The following is an 18,908-nucleotide window of genomic DNA, read 5'->3' on the forward strand; positions in this document are numbered from 1 at the left end:
CTCCTTCCTTTTCGAATTACAGTAAAGTCTCCATAAATGCACAAGTTCAGTCCCGAGTTTACGCATTTATGGAGACCACAGTATTTCTCGCGTCTCGTTCGATTAATTTTTTTTTCTTTTTTATTATAACATCCACACAAACTTTACAATTTATCCTGTTAGGCGTTTGATAAATTGTTTTCTTGTTATACGTTTTTGTACTAATGTAGAATCGCTTTGTTCGACAGACTGGAAGGCTCAACATGTACAATTTAGGTGTCCATCTGCGCGAAGTATATGGACAACTATTGGGGGATATTTTCACGACGGAAGTGATGAAAATGCATACAACAGAGTATCCACTGTCGATGATGTCCGCTCAATTAGTGAATGCGGGACTCTGGCCTCCAGCGGAAAGCCAAGTATGGAACAGCGATTTAAATTGGCAGCCGATACCCACAGGTCAGCACAGAGAAAGATACGAAACAAAAAGAAAGAAAGAAAAAAAGAAAATAAAAAAAATTTTTTTAAATAAAAGAAAGAATAACAAGACCGACCTGGGCAAATTTTAATTGTTATGGAAATTAACAAATAACTAGTTGAAGTAATTTATTTCCGACTGCTATTTTCAATACAGTTATTTGAAAATAAAAATAATATAAATTCCTTTGAATTTCAATACAATAAATTTCAAACAATTACTGCAATAGCATTACAAATTCTATAGTTATAAAATAAAATGATTTCATATAGTTATAAAATAAATGAATTTCATAAGTGATTAAAGGTATGAAGATAATAATGAAATCAAATAACGTGTTACTTAAAATAATATTTCAAATAATATCATTTCAAAAGTGTCCAGGTCTGTAACAAATAAATAATGATAAATTGCTCTCACTATCCGATTGTTTTTTGTAGAATACGTATCCATCGATAAAGACACTTTATTACTCGGGACGCGGTGTCCAAATTTTATTTCTGAAATGAAGAGAGTATTGAGTACACCTGAAATGCAACGTACAATGTTGCATTATTTGCCTTTATTCAATTACGTATCTAAACATTCTGGAATGGAAATAAAAGAACCGTTTGAAGCAGCTCTTTTGTATGCGACTCTCGAGACGAAGGTAAAGCGTTTATAGTAGCACAGTATTAAAAATTCGAATGATGATTCCCGGTAGTATGTAGATTCAATTTATAATAATGGTCTCTTTAGTCTGGTCCAAGCTGTTTAATTATCTTCATCGAACAATTATTCAAAGACGACAGCACGCCTGTGAGAACTTTAAATTTTATTGGATACATATACAGGGTGTCCCAGTGTCTAAGTGATACAGAGCTCTAACTCCAAAACTATCGGCCGAATGCAAAATTCAAAAGATGGAAATAATAAAGTTAACAAAAGTTCCTTCTCGCTGAAACATGAGCTCATTTTACCATGCACTTTCCATATTTGAAATTTTGCATTCGGCCGAATAGTTTTGAAGTTAGAGATCTGTATCAGTTAGGCTGGGACACCCTATATAATAATACACACACAGATGGAGCGCCCGCGGGCGCCTAGCGCGTAGCCTACGCTACTGCGGGCGTCTAGCGGGTAGGCGTAGGCTACGCGCTAGGCGACCGCCCTCCGCAGGTACACTCGCGCTCTGATTGGTCGCGGCGTTTTCTGTTAATATCTCCTTATCGAAGCTTCGGACAACATTTTCGCTAAGAAAAAATTTGTTCCAAATCACCTCCCGAACCACCTCTTTCAATGTGTTACAACATTTTTGGGACACCCTGTATATACAGAGTAGAGGTGATTTAAAACAACTTTTTCCTTAGCGAAAAAGTTGTCCGAGGCTTCGTTAAGGAGATATTAACAAAAAACACTGACCAATCAGAGCGAGCGAATACCGTTGGAGCGCTCTGATTGGTCAGTGTTTTCCTTTAATATCTCCTCAACGAAGCCTCGGACAACATTTTCGCTAAGGAAAAAGTTGTTTCAAATCACCTCCCGAACCACCTCTTTCAATGTGTTACAACATTTTTGGGACACCCTGTATATACAGAGTAGAGGTGATTTGAAACAACTTCTTCCTTAGCGAAAAAATTGTCCGAGGCTTCGTTAAGGAGATATTAACAGAAAACGCCGCGACCAATCAGAGCGCGAGTGAGCCCGCGGAGGGCGGTCGCCTAGCGCGTAGCCTACGCCTACCGTGGCCTACTCGCGCTCTGATTGGTCCAGCGTTTTCTATTAATATCTCCGTAACGAAGCCTCGGACAACTTTTTCGCTAAGGAAAAAGTTGTTTCAAATCACCTCCCCGAACCTTCTCTTTCAAGGACCTTTAATATTTTTGGGACACCCTGTATAGTTATTCGCTATATAATTTATCTTTTTCTCGTGTAATTTATTCACTGTCTTTAATGCATTGACAGGAACAAAATACAATAAAGGAACAAGAATAAGATTAAATTACGCTCGTATTTTATCAAACGTGCTGTATATACACATTTAAAATCCAACGTGTTTACAGGCTGATCTGAATCAATCCCTTCCCGATTGGGCCGAGGAAATCTTTCCCCATGGAAGTTTGTACAACGTTACGCTCTTGGAGTACGATCTTCTTTCGCAAACTAAACTGCAGAGGCAACTAAATGGTGGAACAATTATAAAAGAAATCTTAGCGAATACGTTGGATTACATTCAGGAAAACATACCAGAAGAACGAAAACTTATGATATACAGTGGCAACGATAGAAACATTGCTGCTGTGTTGAAGAGCCTGAATTTGTGGTCACCACATATTCCCAACGAGGGAGCTTCTGTGATCTTTGAATTGTATTTTGATAACGAAACACAGAGCCATGGAATAAAGGTATTTTTATTGTAACATTAAAATATAATACAAAATAGAGGAACAATTGATAGGAATACTTTCATTGCTCCGTAAAGTATTCTAATGTATCGAAAGCTGCATTTAATTTAGCTGAATCTATTATTCAATTTCAATATTGAATATAATATCCAATTTTAATATTAAATATATCATTTCAGTATTAACTATACTATTCCCATTTTATACACACAGATTATCCATATAGTGTATTTATCATCCGGCACAAAATGTAAAATATTTCATAAAACTTTTCGATGCACTTATTTTAATACTCTTATTGCAGAATGATGAAAAAACAAAATCCGCGATTAAAAAATAAATTGTCCTATTGAATAGAAATTATAATTGCATTTTACAAGGTGCATTGCTGCATTTACAAAGGGAATATAGTCTTAACTATTTTTATAGTGCTAGTCTATTGTACTCCTATTATTTTTAATGTTACATTACGATGAGCAAATTGTTCCAGATAAATTATTATACCGGTGTTGAAGGGGATACCATACTTCTGACGATGCCCAACTGCACAAAAATTTGTCCGCTACAAACATTTTTGAATTCTGTTTATGATGTGCTGCCAAAAAGTGCGGAATTGTTGTGCAACTGGAGACATGCTGGTGATGAAACATTATTGGAAAGTACTGTTTATGGTTCATCCGAGTCTCATAAATTAAGTAGCGTTATAATTTTGTTTTCATTTATAATTATATCGTTTCTGCACTAACCAATCGACCTATTCTGTAGATACTTTAAATGGAAGTATACAATTATTTCCAAGGAAATATCTAAATTATTGTATCCAAACTGTTATTTATAATTCCATTAAAAATATGTTTAAATTCTTGCAATAACCTCACAACAAATAATTGCCAGTAACATTTGAATGTTTTTAATAACAATTATATCAGTATTTGTGTCATTTAATATAATCATGGAAGACAATATAATCTCACTTTGTGAACATTCTTATAATATAAATAAGTTTAGTTTTAAGACCATAGTCCAGTTCTCTTTCTATTTTAGTTTTATTTAGTATTTTAGTATTTATTTAGTATTTTAGTTTTTTAATCTTGTGGTAATCTTCTATTTCAATTAAATTTTGTTTTCTAGACCATTTCGAACCAAGCAAAAAGGATTTTTCGTTAAAACATAAATGTTTCGCAATAACAATTATTATTTATTTAAAATAATACAATCATAAAAACGAAATTTCATACATTGTAGATGCACTAGTGTATAATACTATGTTGCAATTAGAACACTACTCATTTACATGTCAGTATACCGATTAATCTACGTGAATTTTCCGTAAATTGGGTAAAGTCGTTCGCAGCAATTACTGTGAAATCATTTAGAATCGTTAACCATCGCTGTTCCCTTTTTTGTACATTATCTTCTATTATTGCATTCTCAAATGGCAATTGTTTCTTCCATAAATCAATAACCGGTGGTATCATTTCTTCTTCTAATTGACTCTTATCTTTGTTACAAAAAACTGATCGATACTTTTTCAAACAAAAAGTTAACGCATAGAAAGTAATATGTAATTGATTTACTATGGTGTGCACATGAGCTTTCTTGCTATTCATCAAAGAAACTAAAATACTTTCTTGTGATTTCAGCTTCGCAGTTAAGTAGTTTATCACATCGATGCAAACTTTCATAGAAGTGCACAGTTCTAAAATAATGGATGTCTGATGAATTAGTATGGTTACCTAAACAGTATAAAAGTTTAATATTGACTATATTACTCAATTTCAATATCGAATACATATATTCAGTGTAATAAGTATTCGTACAGGAAATATTTAAAATAAATGGTTCCTGTACGAATACTTATTACTAGACTGCAGGTCTTTATGCATTTATAGGAAATTTGATTGTGCAAGAAACTATTAAATGTAAAAAATATGCAAGAATATAAAAAAAGATTGAAAGTAAAGTTCATGTCATAATATTTGCAGAATAAAATAAATTCCTATTTAGGTTCAATATTTGTAGGTTCACGTCTTAGGTTCATGTTTGCGAAGAATTTATTTTGCATAAAGATTCGCAGTCTACTTATTACACTGACTGTATACTATTCAATGTTAATATTACATACAATATTGAATTTTATATAATGAATCCTTCTAAAACTTAAGGATACTTAATCGCTACCTTATTCAATTCGCTATTTCCTATAATTTTCTCCAACGTGTCAGTTATCGTTTGGACAATTTCTTGTGTACAAGCGTTGCTTCTCTTTTCTGCCTCGAAAACATCACAAAAGTTTACTATCGCATTCACAGCCTCGCTTTCTAGAGTATTACTCCAAAACCTTTTCTTCGTGTACTGCTTCGCTATCCTCTCATCTTGAAGCATCAAAAGAATGACTTTGACCGATTGGAAAGCAACTTCATCTATGCTTAGAGCATCCAGGGTAAATCTCAGCCATTTAGAGGAGATCGTTCCTTCTTTTCTCTCTTCAGTATTCGTCTCAACCATACGATCAGTTTCATTCACCCATTCTAATTTTATCCTTTTCGCATGAGGTTCCATGAGTTTCACATCCTCTTCGAAGTCCTTATGTTCTTGTCTTTCCACATTTCTTTGACTAGGTTCTATCATAAACGAATCTGTCCTTTCATTTTCCTGATCCAATGTCAATTTCAACGAGGATAACCATGACTGTTGTTTCCCATCAGATAAATAATTTTCATTGGGCATAGTAAAACAATCCAAACTGATTGCACTTTGGTAGACAACAGTATTGTCAATCTCTCCGTTTGATAAAACTATGGTATCATCGTTTTTGATGACACAACGAACCCCGCTTAATGGATAAGTATCGTAGGCACTGTCTTTCAGAAAAGAACTATTATTAATAACTTTATTAACTTGCTTTGGTGGAATTAGAACATTTTTCTTTCGAGGATAGGAATCTGATTCGTTTGTGCATTGTATTATTGACTGACTACTTGATTCCGATGTCAATTTATTGTCATTGTTTCGAGACAGTGAATAGTCATTGTCAAACATAGTAACATCCGAATCGTTTCTATTCCATTCATCTTCAAACTCTGAACGAATCGATGAGGGATCAGTGGCACGAGTAGCGACCAAAGAGTCTTCCATCGATACTCCAACAATAAATTCGTTTCTCTCAACAGATTTTTCATTTTTATTTTCTGCTGCATTATTAATTTCTTCGCTCTCTAAGGAATCTTTGAATATATCCGAACAGGATGAATATTCCCTGTCCGACTCTGGAATAATGGACTTATCAGAGGTTGTGCTTTTATCTGTGATAAGAGAGCATGCACTCTGAACATGTATCTCAGAAGTTCGAGAAACGAAGATGGATAGGTCGGTGCAACACTTTATGAAATCTGTGTCGTCTTGTTTCGTGTCACAGTGGGATAATTGGGAATTTCTATTCCACGTGATATTGCTAACTAAATCAATAGAATTGGCATACTCTAGATCGCTATCGAAGCTTTTCTTACTTGTGTCAAATGGTTTAGGAGAATCTAGAAAGTCGCAGTGTAATTCTTCCAGTAGAAATTTGGGAATCGTATGCAGATTTAAGCTTTCAAAATCCTTGCCTGTAAAAAATAAAATTGAAATAATTTTAATTCAATCATTCACAACAGGATATTGATTTTTATCTATTGTAATATAGGAATTATGTGTTTAAATGTCTTAAAGCTGTCTTCTTCAAATTTCACACAAGGTTATCTAAAAATAATTGTTGAAAATAAGGAAAATTAATAATGTGATTTTTTAAAGTACGTTGTAAAACGTCTTTTTGATTCTTCAACCGAATACATCAGCGCAATTTATGCTTATTATTGCTATTCTAACAATAAACAAAATTTGATGGCCACTAAATTCTATATACAGGGTGTCCCAGAATTAGTATAAGAATTAGTACAAGTGTAGCTGAGACAATTCTGAACAACAATTTCCTTTGCAAAAATGTCGTATGGTGCTTCGATTTTGAATTATTAACGCTAAACCACCGACCAATCACAGCGCGAGAATCCCGGTGGAACGCCCGCGATAGGCGTGGTCTACGCGCTAGGCGGCCGCGCTCATACGCTACTGCGAGCGCTCCATCGGCATACTCACGCTCTGATTGGTCAGTGTTTTCCGTTAATATCTCCTTAACGAAGCCTCGGAGAACATTTACGCTAGGGAAAAAGTTGTTTCAAATCACTTCCATCCTTTATATATAGGGTGTCCCAAAAATGTTGTAACACCTTGAAAGGGGTGGTTCGGGAGGTGATTTGAAACAACTTTTTCCTTAGCGAAAATGTTCTCCGAGGCTTCGTTAAGAAGATATTAACGGGAAACACTGACCAATCAGAGCGCGGTAGGCGTGGGCTACGCGCTAGGCGACCGCCCTCCGCCGGCATACTCGCGCTCTGATTGGTCGAGGGTTTTCTGTTAATATCTTCTCAACGGAGCCTCGTACAACATTTTCGCTAAGGAAAAAGTTGTTTCAAATCACCCCCCGAACCATCTCTTTCAAGCACTTTCAATATTTTTGAGACACCGTGTATAATCCAGAAGATTTCATTGAAAAAAGCCCGACTTCATAAAGTTTAAAGAAAAATGTTTAAATACTAACGTGTTGCATTCCTTCTATTTCGATGAATTTCCATTAGATTCCATTGTTTGTGAAATATCAAATGAAACTGTTCGATGGAGATATCTTTCATAAACGTTGTCGCTGACTTTAGCCAAACCACAGCCTGAACGAAAATTAAATCAGCCTCGTACTCTTCCGTGCAATCCGACAGTTCTTCGCAAGCTTTGATCAAATTTTGCGGTATATTCAAAAAATGCTTACACCGATAGCAATCATTACCATCATTATCATTTTCATTAAATTTCCTTAATTTCGTTTCATTCATTTCCTTCAAAAGATCCTCCACAATAGGTGAGTACGACCCTCTTATTGCATCCGGCAGATTGCACACAGAACTACCTGTATCGGTGCATAAAATTACAATAAAAAACCTATCAACACAATTAACGCGATTGTTTGTTTTCAATATTCTTACGCGACCTATGTCGTTCGTCCGAGGCGACAAACATTTCGTATAAATTTCTTGCAATTCGTGCAGAATTTTATTTCGTCTTTCAACGTGAACTTTTATTTGTTCAAATTCGGTAATATTTACGTTCATCTAGAAAATATATACAACATATTAAACTATGATACCGCGAATTTTGCTAAACATTACGTTACTTTAATTTTAGAAGAAAAAGAAAGAAAATCTTGCCTTTGAATATTGTTAGGTGTGATTAAAAATGTAAGCAGTAAAATTCAAGTAATCAAATCGAAATTTACGACTTACAGCATTTGTTACTGCCATAGAATTAAATGAATGATGTATAAGAGAACAGTGAGTCAAAAATGACACTTGAAGCAAAAGTCATCGTAGGGTTACGATAATAGCACGTTATAAAAAATATAAAAAAGTGTAATATGAAATTACTAAGTAGAATGTTATACAGGGTGTCCTAAGAATGTTGGAGGTCCTTGAAAGGGGCGGTTCGAGGGGTGATTTGAAATGATATTCAAGAGTTATGTAAGCGTTCGCTAGGGATATTTTCGATTGTCAGTTGCATGCACTGGTAACATAGTAAAGAAACGATACTGGGTGTTTCAAAAATGTTGGAGGTCATTGAAAAGGGTGGTTCGGGAGGTGATTTGAAACAACTTCTTCCTTAGCGAAAATGTTGTATGAAGCTTCGTTGTGGAGATATTAAGAGAAAACCCCGGACCAATCAGAGCGCGAGGATGCCAATGAAGCGCCCGCTGATTGGTCGGGGTTTTCCGTTAATATCTCCTCAACGAAGCCTCGGACATCATTTTCGTTAAGGAAAAAGTTGTTTCAAATCACCTCCTCCCTCTATATACACTGTGTCCAAAAAATGTTGTAACACATTGAAAGGGGTGGTTCGGGAGGTGATTTGAAACAACTTTTTCCTTAGCGAAAATGTTGTCCTAGGCTTCGTTAAGGAGATATTAACAAAAACCTGACCAATCAGAACGCGAGGCGGTCGAGCGTCCTGACCAATCAGAACGCGGCCGCCTAGCGCGTAGCCTACGCTACCGGGGGCGCTTCATCGGCATACTCGCGCTCTGATTGGTTCGGCGTTTTCTGTTAATATCTCCTTAACGAAGCCTCGGACAACATTTTCCCCAAGGAAAAAGTTGTTTCAAATCACGCCCCGAACCACCCCTTTCAATGACCTCCAACATTTTTGGGACACCCTCTATATTTCTTTACTAATATCACCAGTTCATGCAACTGCCAATCTAAAATATCCCTAGCGAACGCTTACGTAACTCTTGAATGTTTCACACAAAATGTTGCACACTCCGAACGGTATATCTGTTAAAGGTAACTTCACGTGCTTCCGGTTTACTGAATCAACCGGGTAAAGACATGGTGGTTCAGGAACATTAGTAGGGCAAAGTGAATTCGATTTTAATATTATCATATAAAAAACGAATTAGTAATTACCTGTAAATATGGATTCACTTTCGACCGGTTCGTTAAGTAGTTCGGAAAGGGACGAGTTGATGGGACAAATTAAACAACAAATCGCCGTTGCTACTGCCCAAGAATTACTTGAGGTACGATTACACAAGTCCATTTATTTCTTACTTTTATGAGCGTAACATGAATGAACAACACAGATCTAATCTCGTATTTTCAGAAAATGACAGAGAAATGCTTCAAAAAGTGTATAAGCAAGCCTGGTACTTCGTTAGATACTTCTGAACAGGTAACCTCAACTATTTGTGCAACATAACCTTATAGATACCTCAATGGTTTTTAAAAAAAATTATTAGGTAACAAATTAACAGGTTTATGAATTTAAGATGCTGCTCTTTAATATTTAGAGTGCCTCAAAAGTCTATCCATTATTATATTTTCTTACTTAACTTGTATTTAAAGCGAAAATAATTAATTATGCATTAGTTATAGAAGAAGCATCCTTGACAACAATTTTTAAGAAGGTTGTACATTAATTTTTATATAGTGCAATATTTATTTATTACACCTAACACTTTATCGACCGATAACCTATTTATTTTGCTGGGATAACGAATAATTTATTTTCTATTATTCTGGTAACATTTTAAGCCCCAACATTATACGAATCGTGGAGGATTGTGTAAACATTAATCAAAAAACGAGTCTAATGGACAAAATAAATATTGAATAACACCAACGTACCCGAACTGAAAAATATTATAGAATTTAATTATTGTACAATCGCTATAAAGTGTCAACTAAGATTGTATCATAAATACCTGAAAAGAGTACGTATGTGATTAGGAATAAAATACAGTAGTATATCAATTGTTTTAAGAGTCATTGGAACACAAAACGTGATACATCAAAAGTATCGCAAACGTTACATTAATTATTTAAAATCTCTATTCATCAAACAATTTTACTAACCTTTAGGCCGATCACACACAGGCGTAACTGATCAGTTTCTAACCACTCTGAACTAATTGCATGCGTCCGTGGATCTAGGTAAAACAAAGATAGTGGAGTAGGTAAAACAAAGATCGCAAACGATTTGCAACACTAATTTCAAATTGGTTGCACCCGTGTGCATATGGCCTTACAGTACAGTTTGTCCATAACTTAATTGTCTTAGTTTTGTATCTTCCAAACATAAGGCATAAACATAATTAAAATTACTTGTTTTATTTATACTTGAAGTCACATAAAAAGAAAGCGATGCTGGAATTAGAAATTACTAGTTTAGCTATGTTACTAGTTTAGTTTATATATTATGAAAAAATACAATTATTGAAGTTAAAAATAATAAACAAGTATAGAATTAAAAAACTAAAGTGTCAAAATGTGTTTTGAATATTGTACTAAAAAAAGCGAAAGCTCATTTCAAAGATCAAAGATCATTTCAGAGTTACGGAATAGACTTTTGGAGTATTCTCTGTATTAACCTGCTATAATACTTCAACGCTTCAAATATTCCTAGAATAATTAATATAAAAACATAATTTAAGTAATTCTGATTTACTTACAGAAATGTGTAGCAATGTGTATGGACCGATATATGGACGCATTTAATCTCGTATCAAAAGCTTATAGTGAAAGACTACAAAGAGAGCGTAACCGAATGTAAAAGTACAAATTTTTGAATAAATTGTTTCCTTGTTTTTTATCTTGTAATTTACTAAGCAACAAGAGTTGTGTATCTACTCTTTCCAAACATTATTACAAAGATATAGCAATTGTAATTACAGTGTATATATCTCGTGCAATTTTTATGAAATAATCTATCGCAAAGCTACGTCAGTTATAAATATTAAATAATTTTGTACATAAGGATATCAGTTTTAACTAGTTTTTATTATAAAATAGATTTTTACATGTGTAAAACTATTCATTTAATTGAACTATTCATGGATTATTTTTAAACCTTTATCATACTTTGACGAATTTTACTCATGATCATAATTTCCAATCGAACGTGGATATCATGAGTAAGACTCCCGACTATACTTTCAGGCCAAACGTGAATGCCATTAGTGACGTTCATAGTGTCAAGTTTCAACATAGGAGCTAATAGAAATAATGATTACAATCTAAACAACCTCAGTAGTGGCGAACCCAATGAAAGAATTCAGATACAATATTGGTCTGCTCCTTACCATTGCGCTACAAGAGTCAGTAAGAATTTGTACAGTTTATGTTACAAAGCAAGCATTCAGTATCGCTAAGTAATTTATCCTTTATTTAGTTTTTTTAATAAAATCTAATTAACTTTGACGTAACATTTAATAGAAAAAGTATATTCCATAATATGTATATAAAGAAAAAGAAATCAAATTAAAATGATTTACAAAGGTGCATTTAAATTTCACAAAAGTAGTATCGTGTAAAGGAAATGAGTTTATAACTACTTCAGCCACAAAATTTTCAACGATTATGAGCTTACGTTTTTAGCTCTGTTTCAGTGGTTATGGTCTGAATTTTATTTGGTGAATTGATGCAGCAACGGGCTAATTTAAATATCTGAAGGCAAAAACACAACACTGTGAATTTATAGATAGTTAATATAATTATATAATAAATTAAGTATCTTATGTATAAACGAAATTAAAACATGTTATATTTTTGTTACAAATTTTGTAGTTAAATATATTAAGTTATTAGCTGAATTACCCTGATTTCATGCAGAATTATAATTTACAACAAATTGTTTGTGCATTAGTTTCTCTTGTCGATGCAAAAACTGGTTTCATTTCTGACTATTTACTTATTCGGTAATATTACCTCAGCTGTTAATATTGAAACTTCGTTACAAAAATTTGCAAATTGTAATGCAACTTTACCTTAAAATGTCAACTTTTTGGTAGATTTAAATACATATATTTATTTTAAACAGATTAAACTTTATATAGGGTGAGCTGTGTAAATTGTTGCAGTTTTCTTGTGAATTATTGGTATATTGTGAGGATTGCTATGCTGGCGGTCCTTTTTTTATGAAATTCTATATAAATTCTTGTTGAATTATTTTTCACTGACTTCGTTACAGACCAACATCTACTGAATTTTATTATTAATGTAAATAACATACAAACAATATTATTTAATACTTAATATAGTTTTTTTTTTATATACGTGTATATATATATAGTTATATTTTCCTCTAGAATTTTTAAAAATACTTACGTAAGATGAACTCTTAACGTAAACTGGGTTCAAGGTAAGTAGAAGAAATTCACAATGTTTGCAAAAGAGAAAAATCTTTATAAAATAAATAACATATACATGAATATCGTTACATCGTACTTCAAAATCATAAATAAGTAACTTAAGTGTTTTGTAAATCCCACAATTCCATAGTATGTATTTGCATTGTTTATTATTCATACACACTAAAAGGCACAATATAGCTACCAATACTTCAACGTGGTTACAAAAGTAATTATCTAGAACTGTATGAAAAAATATTGTGAGTAGCTCGTTAATACTTCATCTGTTCAATTTGATATTATAAATTAGCAAACAACAATAATTGTAACTATTTCGTACCGGTGTTTGCAAAATGTATGATTAATTTGCATATAGTGCATTAAATACCATCATATATACAGATTGATACAGATATTTTTACAATATAACAAATCGATGTCATTAGTTATATATGATATTTTGCTATAAAAAAAAAAACTGCTTCAAAGGTATAGATAATATATATATGTGTGTGTGTAGATATATGTATGCATAAAAAAAGGAATTTATTAATGGTTTTTTATCTGCAAAAATATATTCCCAAGCTTTCTTATACTGCGTTCCACTCATATGTTTTCCACATAAGACGAAAGACTGCATATTTGTAATGTACCATACATGTACATTTTACAAAATTTTCAAAAACAAAAGTATATAACAAGTATGTAACTGTATATCAATCAACTTAGGATTAATTGAAACCACGTAAATATAAAAATGTTTGCGTACCCTGCAATAAAAAAATGTTTACAGAAACACTTTCTAGTTTCGTAGAGAATGTAAAATAAAAATCTTGATATACTGTGGTAGTTGTGAAACATTTCTTAAATTACTCTCTCTCTCTCTCTTATATGCTACAGTGAAAAATACTTATTGCGTAAATTTGTTTTACTAATGCTAACAATACAACAAAAGTGCAATAATCTTAATAACAATGGAATGTATCTATGTTTTACATTCTATAGAGCGTAGGAATGTTCAGTGTTGTCCTGAAATTGTTTTCATTTCTTTTTCTTTTTTATATATAAAATTATATAATATATTGATTTTAAAATGTAACCACGTTGATTGGTCAGGAACACACCTGCTTTAATATATATACATAGAGATAAAAGTTGATTCAAGCTAAGCGATTTCATCGTTACACATGTGTCCTCCGATACTACAGAAATAAGATTATCAAATTTTACATTTTCACCATTCGACTTGAAACAGACTACCTTTGTTATTTTCATTAGTTGTGACCAGAAAAATGTTCTATGTATAATTTGGAATATTTTTAAGTGAAAATATATAACGCTGAATATAGTCTTTTACTGATATTTTTTTCCAAATTTTTAAGGGCACCAATAAGTTTGGTTATACACTCTAAAATGAATTCCAGAACTCTGGAATGTAAAATAATAAATGACTAATTGTATTGTCACAAATAAAGATAATAATAGGATGTCCTATTTCAAGTCGTAGAATAGCCAGTTTACAATTTTAACTGATCGAAGTATAAATCCTAAACAGATAAAAAGATTTTAGAAACATTAAGTGAATATTAATTAAAAATATTATCCTTGAACAATTCTAAATAAATAAATCCTCTTGCACCATAAATAACACTACTATAGTAAAAGTAGTAAATATTTGTAACTGCTTAGTTACCTCGTGCAATATTTTAGCTTTATAAATATCATAATTAATGTTAATTTCGCGTGGACACGTTATTGAATTATGAAATCTCTTTGTTTGAATCAGTTTATAATATTTGCTATTGATGACAGTATTCATGTGCTACTGAAAATTTTTGTAAAGGAAGCAGGCTGTATATTTTTTTTTAGACAGATTTTGATTTGTCAAGCATCCTGTTGATCCACCATGAATTGTACTTAGTTATTCCATCTTATTCGGGGCATAGTATATTTATACCAATATGTTTATCAAGGTATTGGATTGCCCAAAAATTTTATTACTTAGTCTAAAGCATTTATTAGTCGTTAAGATATTACGGATGCAAGAAAAAACAGAAGCACCTAATTTTCCCATTAAATAACTTTCAACTTTTATAAATAACTTTAGTTTCACGCATTTAGCACCATTACCTTTGAAAAAAAATAATCTGATATATTTCTTTTTTAGGCAATCCATTTTTAGACGGATGATTTATCAATATTGCTATCGATACTATACCAGTAACTTTAGTTAAATGAGGTAATCGATGACATTTAGTCATGAAATCAGACACAGGAATCATTGCGATAAACAACATAAACTATTACAAATTTTTTTTTAGAGAGATATATAACTAAGTATCCAACAACCATTAATGTAACTGATTACTTTCCACTTCTTATGGTATTTTAACGTTGAGATAATTGGCTTTAAGAGTAATAATACTAGACATATTTACAGAACAACGTAGAAGGCAGTTTGTCTGAAAGTCCTTGCAATCAAAAGTCTTAGTATTACGATTCTAATTCAATCAACAATGTATCACAATTTTCAAAACAAAACCACGTTCGCATACTTTTATTACTTTTATATTTAATTCAATTAAATAGCTTTCTCTCGTTTCTAATGCAATTTTTTAATTATAATCATTCCTTACTAAGTTACAAAATTATATGTTTACAAAGCTTCGTACAAGCTTCTTCATGGAACTTTCAGATGATCTCTATTTTTAATTTACTTAGATACACAAAAAATATAATTTTACGTCTTATTACAATAATAGTGAAGAGTAATGGCAGTTCAGTTTATTTTCCAATATTTGGTTTCCGTTAATTAATTAACAATTTTATAACGTTCTTTTTGTAAGCAGTTGAAACATTCTAGCTTTCATATGACAACTAATGTATTACTAAATTCAAAATGTTCATTTGAAGGCTGCGAGTTAAATTCTGCTACGACAAAACTTTACGATTCATACAAAAATATGTTTCTGTCGAAGAATTTCTATAAAGTAGTGAACAACACTTATGGATATACGTTCAGACATTTTCCTTCTACGTTTTTTGCAAGAAAACTTATAAGTATTGAGCCATAAATGGCAGTGCCATGTCAGAAACCGAAATAATTCTGCAAGTTTTGTGAGTCCGTAGCAATTCGCATAGATGTACTATAACCTAGCGTAGGATATCAAATGTCAATGTTATAAAAAAAATAACATCTCAAGATTCTTGCAGAAAGTAAATTCTGTAGTAACGTGATGTACGATTATAGTTCTTTCGCACAATTAGCTGTAATACCCGTTGCAAAATTTGATATATTTTTATCCATATTTATATCTTCGAGCTAAAAAAGAATTACACATGCAATATTCAAAATATATATATATATATATAAAAAAGGATGTCAGTTACTAGAGTACATTAAACGATAAGTTTTCTTATCCGTGCTAAATTTACTCACACATGTACTGCTTAATACGTCATCAATTTCTTCAATTTCTTCACTTATCTCGTCACTGTGAGCACTTTGAGATTTATCTTGCTTTTTTGTTTGATGTTTCACTGGACTATCTGATTTTTCAGGTTCTTTAGTGGGACTTTGTTCGTAAGCACTACCAGAGGCGGATGAAATAAAATCTTCTTCGTAGTTATCAATTCCATCAGTTCCTAAAAATATATTGTTGATATGTATATTGTAATAGTTATAAACATAGAAGTTTAATACAATCAATAATTAACACGTTCATTGTCCAGGTCTTGTGAAAAATAAAGTGTCTGAAAGAAATTTCTCAAACGATGAAAATCATTATAATCGTTATGATTAGACTGAGGATCTTTGAACTTTGCGAACCTAAATAGGAATTTATTTTATTCTGCAAATATTATAATATGAACTTTACTTTCAATCTTTTTTATATTTCTGCATATTTTTATTTTGTAGGTTCTTGCGCATTCAAATTTCCTATAAATGCATAAAGATCCGCAGCCTAGTTATGATCTATATATGGCTTACGGAGAGTGAATGGGTTAATCATATTCCTAAGGATGTGTGACAACATACCAAGCCCGATATCCATCAATTCCTTCAGATCATTGATATTAGTCTTTTTACCATTTAATGGTGGGAGATCGCTGAGTATAGAATGAGATTTTTTATCTACAGATGGTAAATCTTGTAAAAATGATTCGGTATTATGTATAGCATTGATATCTTCTCTCTTTCCATCAACGATTATCTTTTCAAAGTATACAGTCTTTCCAAAACTGTTTCCAATGTTCACCGACTTTTTATTTTGTACGTTATTCGCTATGTGTAATTCGAAACTATTTATATTATTTTGCTTACTTATATCTTCATTTTGATTTGTTTGCACTTCAGTAACTATAGATTCGTCAAACTTAATTAAAGGCTCGGTTTTATTTAGTAAATTTATTTGGATGGGCATATTTGTTTCAGTCTCCTTTGTTGTATGATTCATCACCGTAGTTGTGCCATTTGGACTTGTAGAGAGCGTATCAAAATTCATATTATTGTTCCCTTTGCTATCAATTCCATCGTTCTTATCTGAGCATTCAGAAGTTGCACATTTCCTGAGAGAATTCTTTTGTTTTTCACTACTTGACTCGTCTTTCGAAACATCGTGCGACGTTTCTTTAATTTTTTTGTCTGTTATTGTCACGTTTATTGGAAGTTTTGGACTCTGCTGCGAAACTTTGTTATCCAATTTATCCGAGATATCATTATTATTCGATAATGACATTGTTTCGTGGTGTAATACTTTTGGAATGGAAATTTCGAACGTTGCATTAGCAATGTTTGTTGCAGTTTCGTCTGTTTTATTAAGCCTGCTGTCGTTAGTTTTGTTCTAGAATAAAAATTGAAATGTGAAATGGATTTAATATTTTAAATATAATAGAAGTTAAAATCAGTGATTTCCAAAATTGTTGAAAGGTGCAAAATGTGTGAAGATAAATGATAGATTTAAAATGACGGAAGCAAAATTCTTAAACTGTATTATTTAATGTAGTAATAGAATGAAATGTTTAATTTATTTCTTTATATTCAAAACTTTCTCTTGCGTCTCTTTTAAATTGCAAAATTCCCTTTCTATGGTTCGCATCTCTTTAGAAACCACTGTTTTAAATCTTTTTGTATATAAGTACCTTTTCTGTGTTATTAAAGGCACTGTTCATGCTATTTTTTAAAATTTCTCCAAGCAATGGTTCGTTAGATTCAATACCTAACTCTTCGCATAATTTATTTCTTCCTACGTAATTATATTCTTTTCCAAAGTATGTCTCTGGATCATACACAGATATCGTATAATCGAGACCGAAGTATTCTAGGAACTCCCTAACCAAGGAAAACAATAATTTTCCTTCTGAATTAGCCAGGTACTGCTTTACAGTTTTATTGAGGAGCGGTTCTGGATTCTGAAACATCAATCGCATTAGTTATCTCGAAGGTCACAACGCCTGTAACACGTAAACAAAAAAACACATTCGTTAATCATTCTTAATGATTTAGATAGAACGAACTTGTATCGGGACATTTTTTGAAGTATCATTTGTCACCCGTTATCAGAAATTTACTGATTGGAGCATTTATTTGTACAAAAGCAAATATTCAACAAATGTCAATGCAGATTTTTTAATGATTGTAAAAAATTGTAAAAAATGTTGACGTACCATTACAGATTCTTGTTCTTCTAGCGCTAAAAACACGCTTGCCCTGAGTTCTGCCTGTAACATTGCAAAAAATTTCCGGTACACGTATCACGACATAAAAGAAAAAAAAAAAGTAGTTCAATGGAAAAAAGTTCTTTGACACAATCTACGTAACCTAAAAAAAAAGGCGTGATTTTTGCGATACAGTTTCAACGTACCCGCACTTTCGCGAGAACACCATTGTTCTCAAGGGTTTGCACCACCAAATCCCTTAATTCTGTGTCCTCCTCCATGGAAATGTTTCCGTCTATCATGATTATAAATAAAAATTACTCCCGCAAAACACTCAAGAAATGTAAATATTTACGCTTTCCATCGCGTGTCTTCTTTTCACAGATGTTTACCTAGAGATTATTTTTTTTTCTCCGTCTAGGGAGTTTGAATTTCGCTTCGAAAAAGTTTGCGCTTTTTATCGTGAAAATTATCTATTTGTTCTTCGTTTGTTTATATAATTGATACGAAAGCGGATGTAAAACTAAAATAGAGCTTATTACACAATAGACGATGTCGGGGGACAAAACGTAAAGTAAGTCATCGAATTTAATACTTTACTCGAATATCTTACACAAATCTGTCAGTATTGCCAACATAC

The 18,908-nt window shown here is 32.3% G+C and overlaps 4 protein-coding genes across 9 annotated transcripts in view; 2 read left to right on the plus strand and 2 right to left on the minus strand.

The window, feature by feature from the left end:
* Positions 1 to 3,979, plus strand: part of LOC128881770 (venom acid phosphatase Acph-1-like) — a 37,468-nt gene extending 33,489 nt beyond the window's left edge. For all 3 annotated transcript variants that reach the window (XM_054133073.1, XM_054133072.1, XM_054133071.1), the window contains 4 exons: positions 228 to 441; positions 901 to 1,109; positions 2,503 to 2,844; positions 3,335 to 3,979. In XM_054133073.1, the coding sequence (XP_053989048.1) occupies positions 228 to 441; positions 901 to 1,109; positions 2,503 to 2,844; positions 3,335 to 3,589 (1,020 nt within the window). In that variant the 3' untranslated portion in view covers positions 3,590 to 3,979. The remainder of the gene's footprint in view (positions 1 to 227; positions 442 to 900; positions 1,110 to 2,502; positions 2,845 to 3,334) is intronic.
* Positions 3,980 to 4,021: 42 nt separating this feature from the next.
* LOC128881769 (uncharacterized) lies at positions 4,022 to 8,044 on the minus strand. Of its 3 annotated transcripts, XM_054133070.1 has the most exons (5): positions 7,917 to 8,044; positions 7,481 to 7,840; positions 6,354 to 6,452; positions 5,026 to 6,113; positions 4,022 to 4,580 (listed from the first exon to the last, which is right to left on the minus strand). In XM_054133070.1, exons 1-5 carry the CDS (start codon positions 7,948 to 7,950, stop codon positions 4,131 to 4,133), a joined length of 2,031 nt encoding a protein of 676 aa, XP_053989045.1. In that variant the 5' UTR covers positions 7,951 to 8,044; the 3' UTR covers positions 4,022 to 4,130. The 3 variants fall into 3 exon arrangements, with proteins under 3 accessions (XP_053989045.1, XP_053989043.1, XP_053989044.1); XM_054133068.1 differs by having other exon boundaries at positions 5,026 to 6,452; XM_054133069.1 differs by having other exon boundaries at positions 5,026 to 6,452; positions 7,922 to 8,038.
* Positions 8,045 to 9,256: 1,212 nt separating this feature from the next.
* LOC128881734 (mitochondrial import inner membrane translocase subunit Tim13-B) lies at positions 9,257 to 12,073 on the plus strand. Of its 2 annotated transcripts, XM_054133017.1 has the most exons (4): positions 9,257 to 9,502; positions 9,586 to 9,654; positions 10,936 to 11,036; positions 11,421 to 12,073. In XM_054133017.1, exons 1-3 carry the CDS (start codon positions 9,398 to 9,400, stop codon positions 11,032 to 11,034), a joined length of 273 nt encoding a protein of 90 aa, XP_053988992.1. In that variant the 5' UTR covers positions 9,257 to 9,397; the 3' UTR covers positions 11,035 to 11,036; positions 11,421 to 12,073. The 2 variants fall into 2 exon arrangements, with proteins under 2 accessions (XP_053988992.1, XP_053988990.1); XM_054133015.1 differs by lacking the exon at positions 11,421 to 12,073 and having other exon boundaries at positions 9,258 to 9,502; positions 10,936 to 11,081.
* Positions 12,074 to 12,642: 569 nt separating this feature from the next.
* Positions 12,643 to 18,781, minus strand: LOC128881726 (putative uncharacterized protein DDB_G0282133). Its single transcript, XM_054133003.1, has 6 exons — positions 18,475 to 18,781; positions 18,278 to 18,331; positions 17,753 to 18,022; positions 16,650 to 17,454; positions 16,050 to 16,255; positions 12,643 to 15,932 (listed from the first exon to the last, which is right to left on the minus strand). Exons 1-6 carry the CDS (start codon positions 18,568 to 18,570, stop codon positions 15,855 to 15,857), a joined length of 1,509 nt encoding a protein of 502 aa, XP_053988978.1. The 5' UTR covers positions 18,571 to 18,781; the 3' UTR covers positions 12,643 to 15,854.
* Positions 18,782 to 18,908: the final 127 nt, after the last annotated feature.

Source organism: Hylaeus volcanicus, chromosome 9, assembly GCF_026283585.1.
Source record: "Hylaeus volcanicus isolate JK05 chromosome 9, UHH_iyHylVolc1.0_haploid, whole genome shotgun sequence".
Lineage (NCBI taxonomy): Eukaryota > Metazoa > Arthropoda > Insecta > Hymenoptera > Colletidae > Hylaeus > Hylaeus volcanicus.

Bases quoted from the DNA above. Each gene is read 5' to 3' on its own strand.
- LOC128881769 (XM_054133068.1), bottom strand. From the start codon at position 7,950: ATGTTTGTCGCCTCGGACGAACGACATAGGTCGC. The intron at 7,841-7,916 runs GTAAGAATATTG...GCACCGATACAG, and splicing joins GGACGAACGACATAGGTCGC to GTAGTTCTGTGTGCAATCTG. The intron at 4,581-5,025 runs GTAGCGATTAAG...TATACTGTTTAG, and splicing joins GAAATAGCGAATTGAATAAG to GTAACCATACTAATTCATCA.
- LOC128881734 (XM_054133017.1), top strand. From the start codon at position 9,398: ATGGATTCACTTTCGACCGGTTCGTTAAGTAGTTCGGAAAGGGACGAG. The intron at 9,503-9,585 runs GTACGATTACAC...TCGTATTTTCAG, and splicing joins CTGCCCAAGAATTACTTGAG to AAAATGACAGAGAAATGCTT. The intron at 9,655-10,935 runs GTAACCTCAACT...ATTTACTTACAG, and splicing joins CGTTAGATACTTCTGAACAG to AAATGTGTAGCAATGTGTAT.
- LOC128881726 (XM_054133003.1), bottom strand. From the start codon at position 18,570: ATGATAGACGGAAACATTTCCATGGAGGAGGACACAGAATTAAGGGAT. The intron at 16,256-16,649 runs GTATGTTGTCAC...ATATATTTTTAG, and splicing joins ATTGATGGATATCGGGCTTG to GAACTGATGGAATTGATAAC. The intron at 15,933-16,049 runs GTGAGTAAATTT...ATTCTTTTTTAG, and splicing joins ACGTATTAAGCAGTACATGT to CTCGAAGATATAAATATGGA.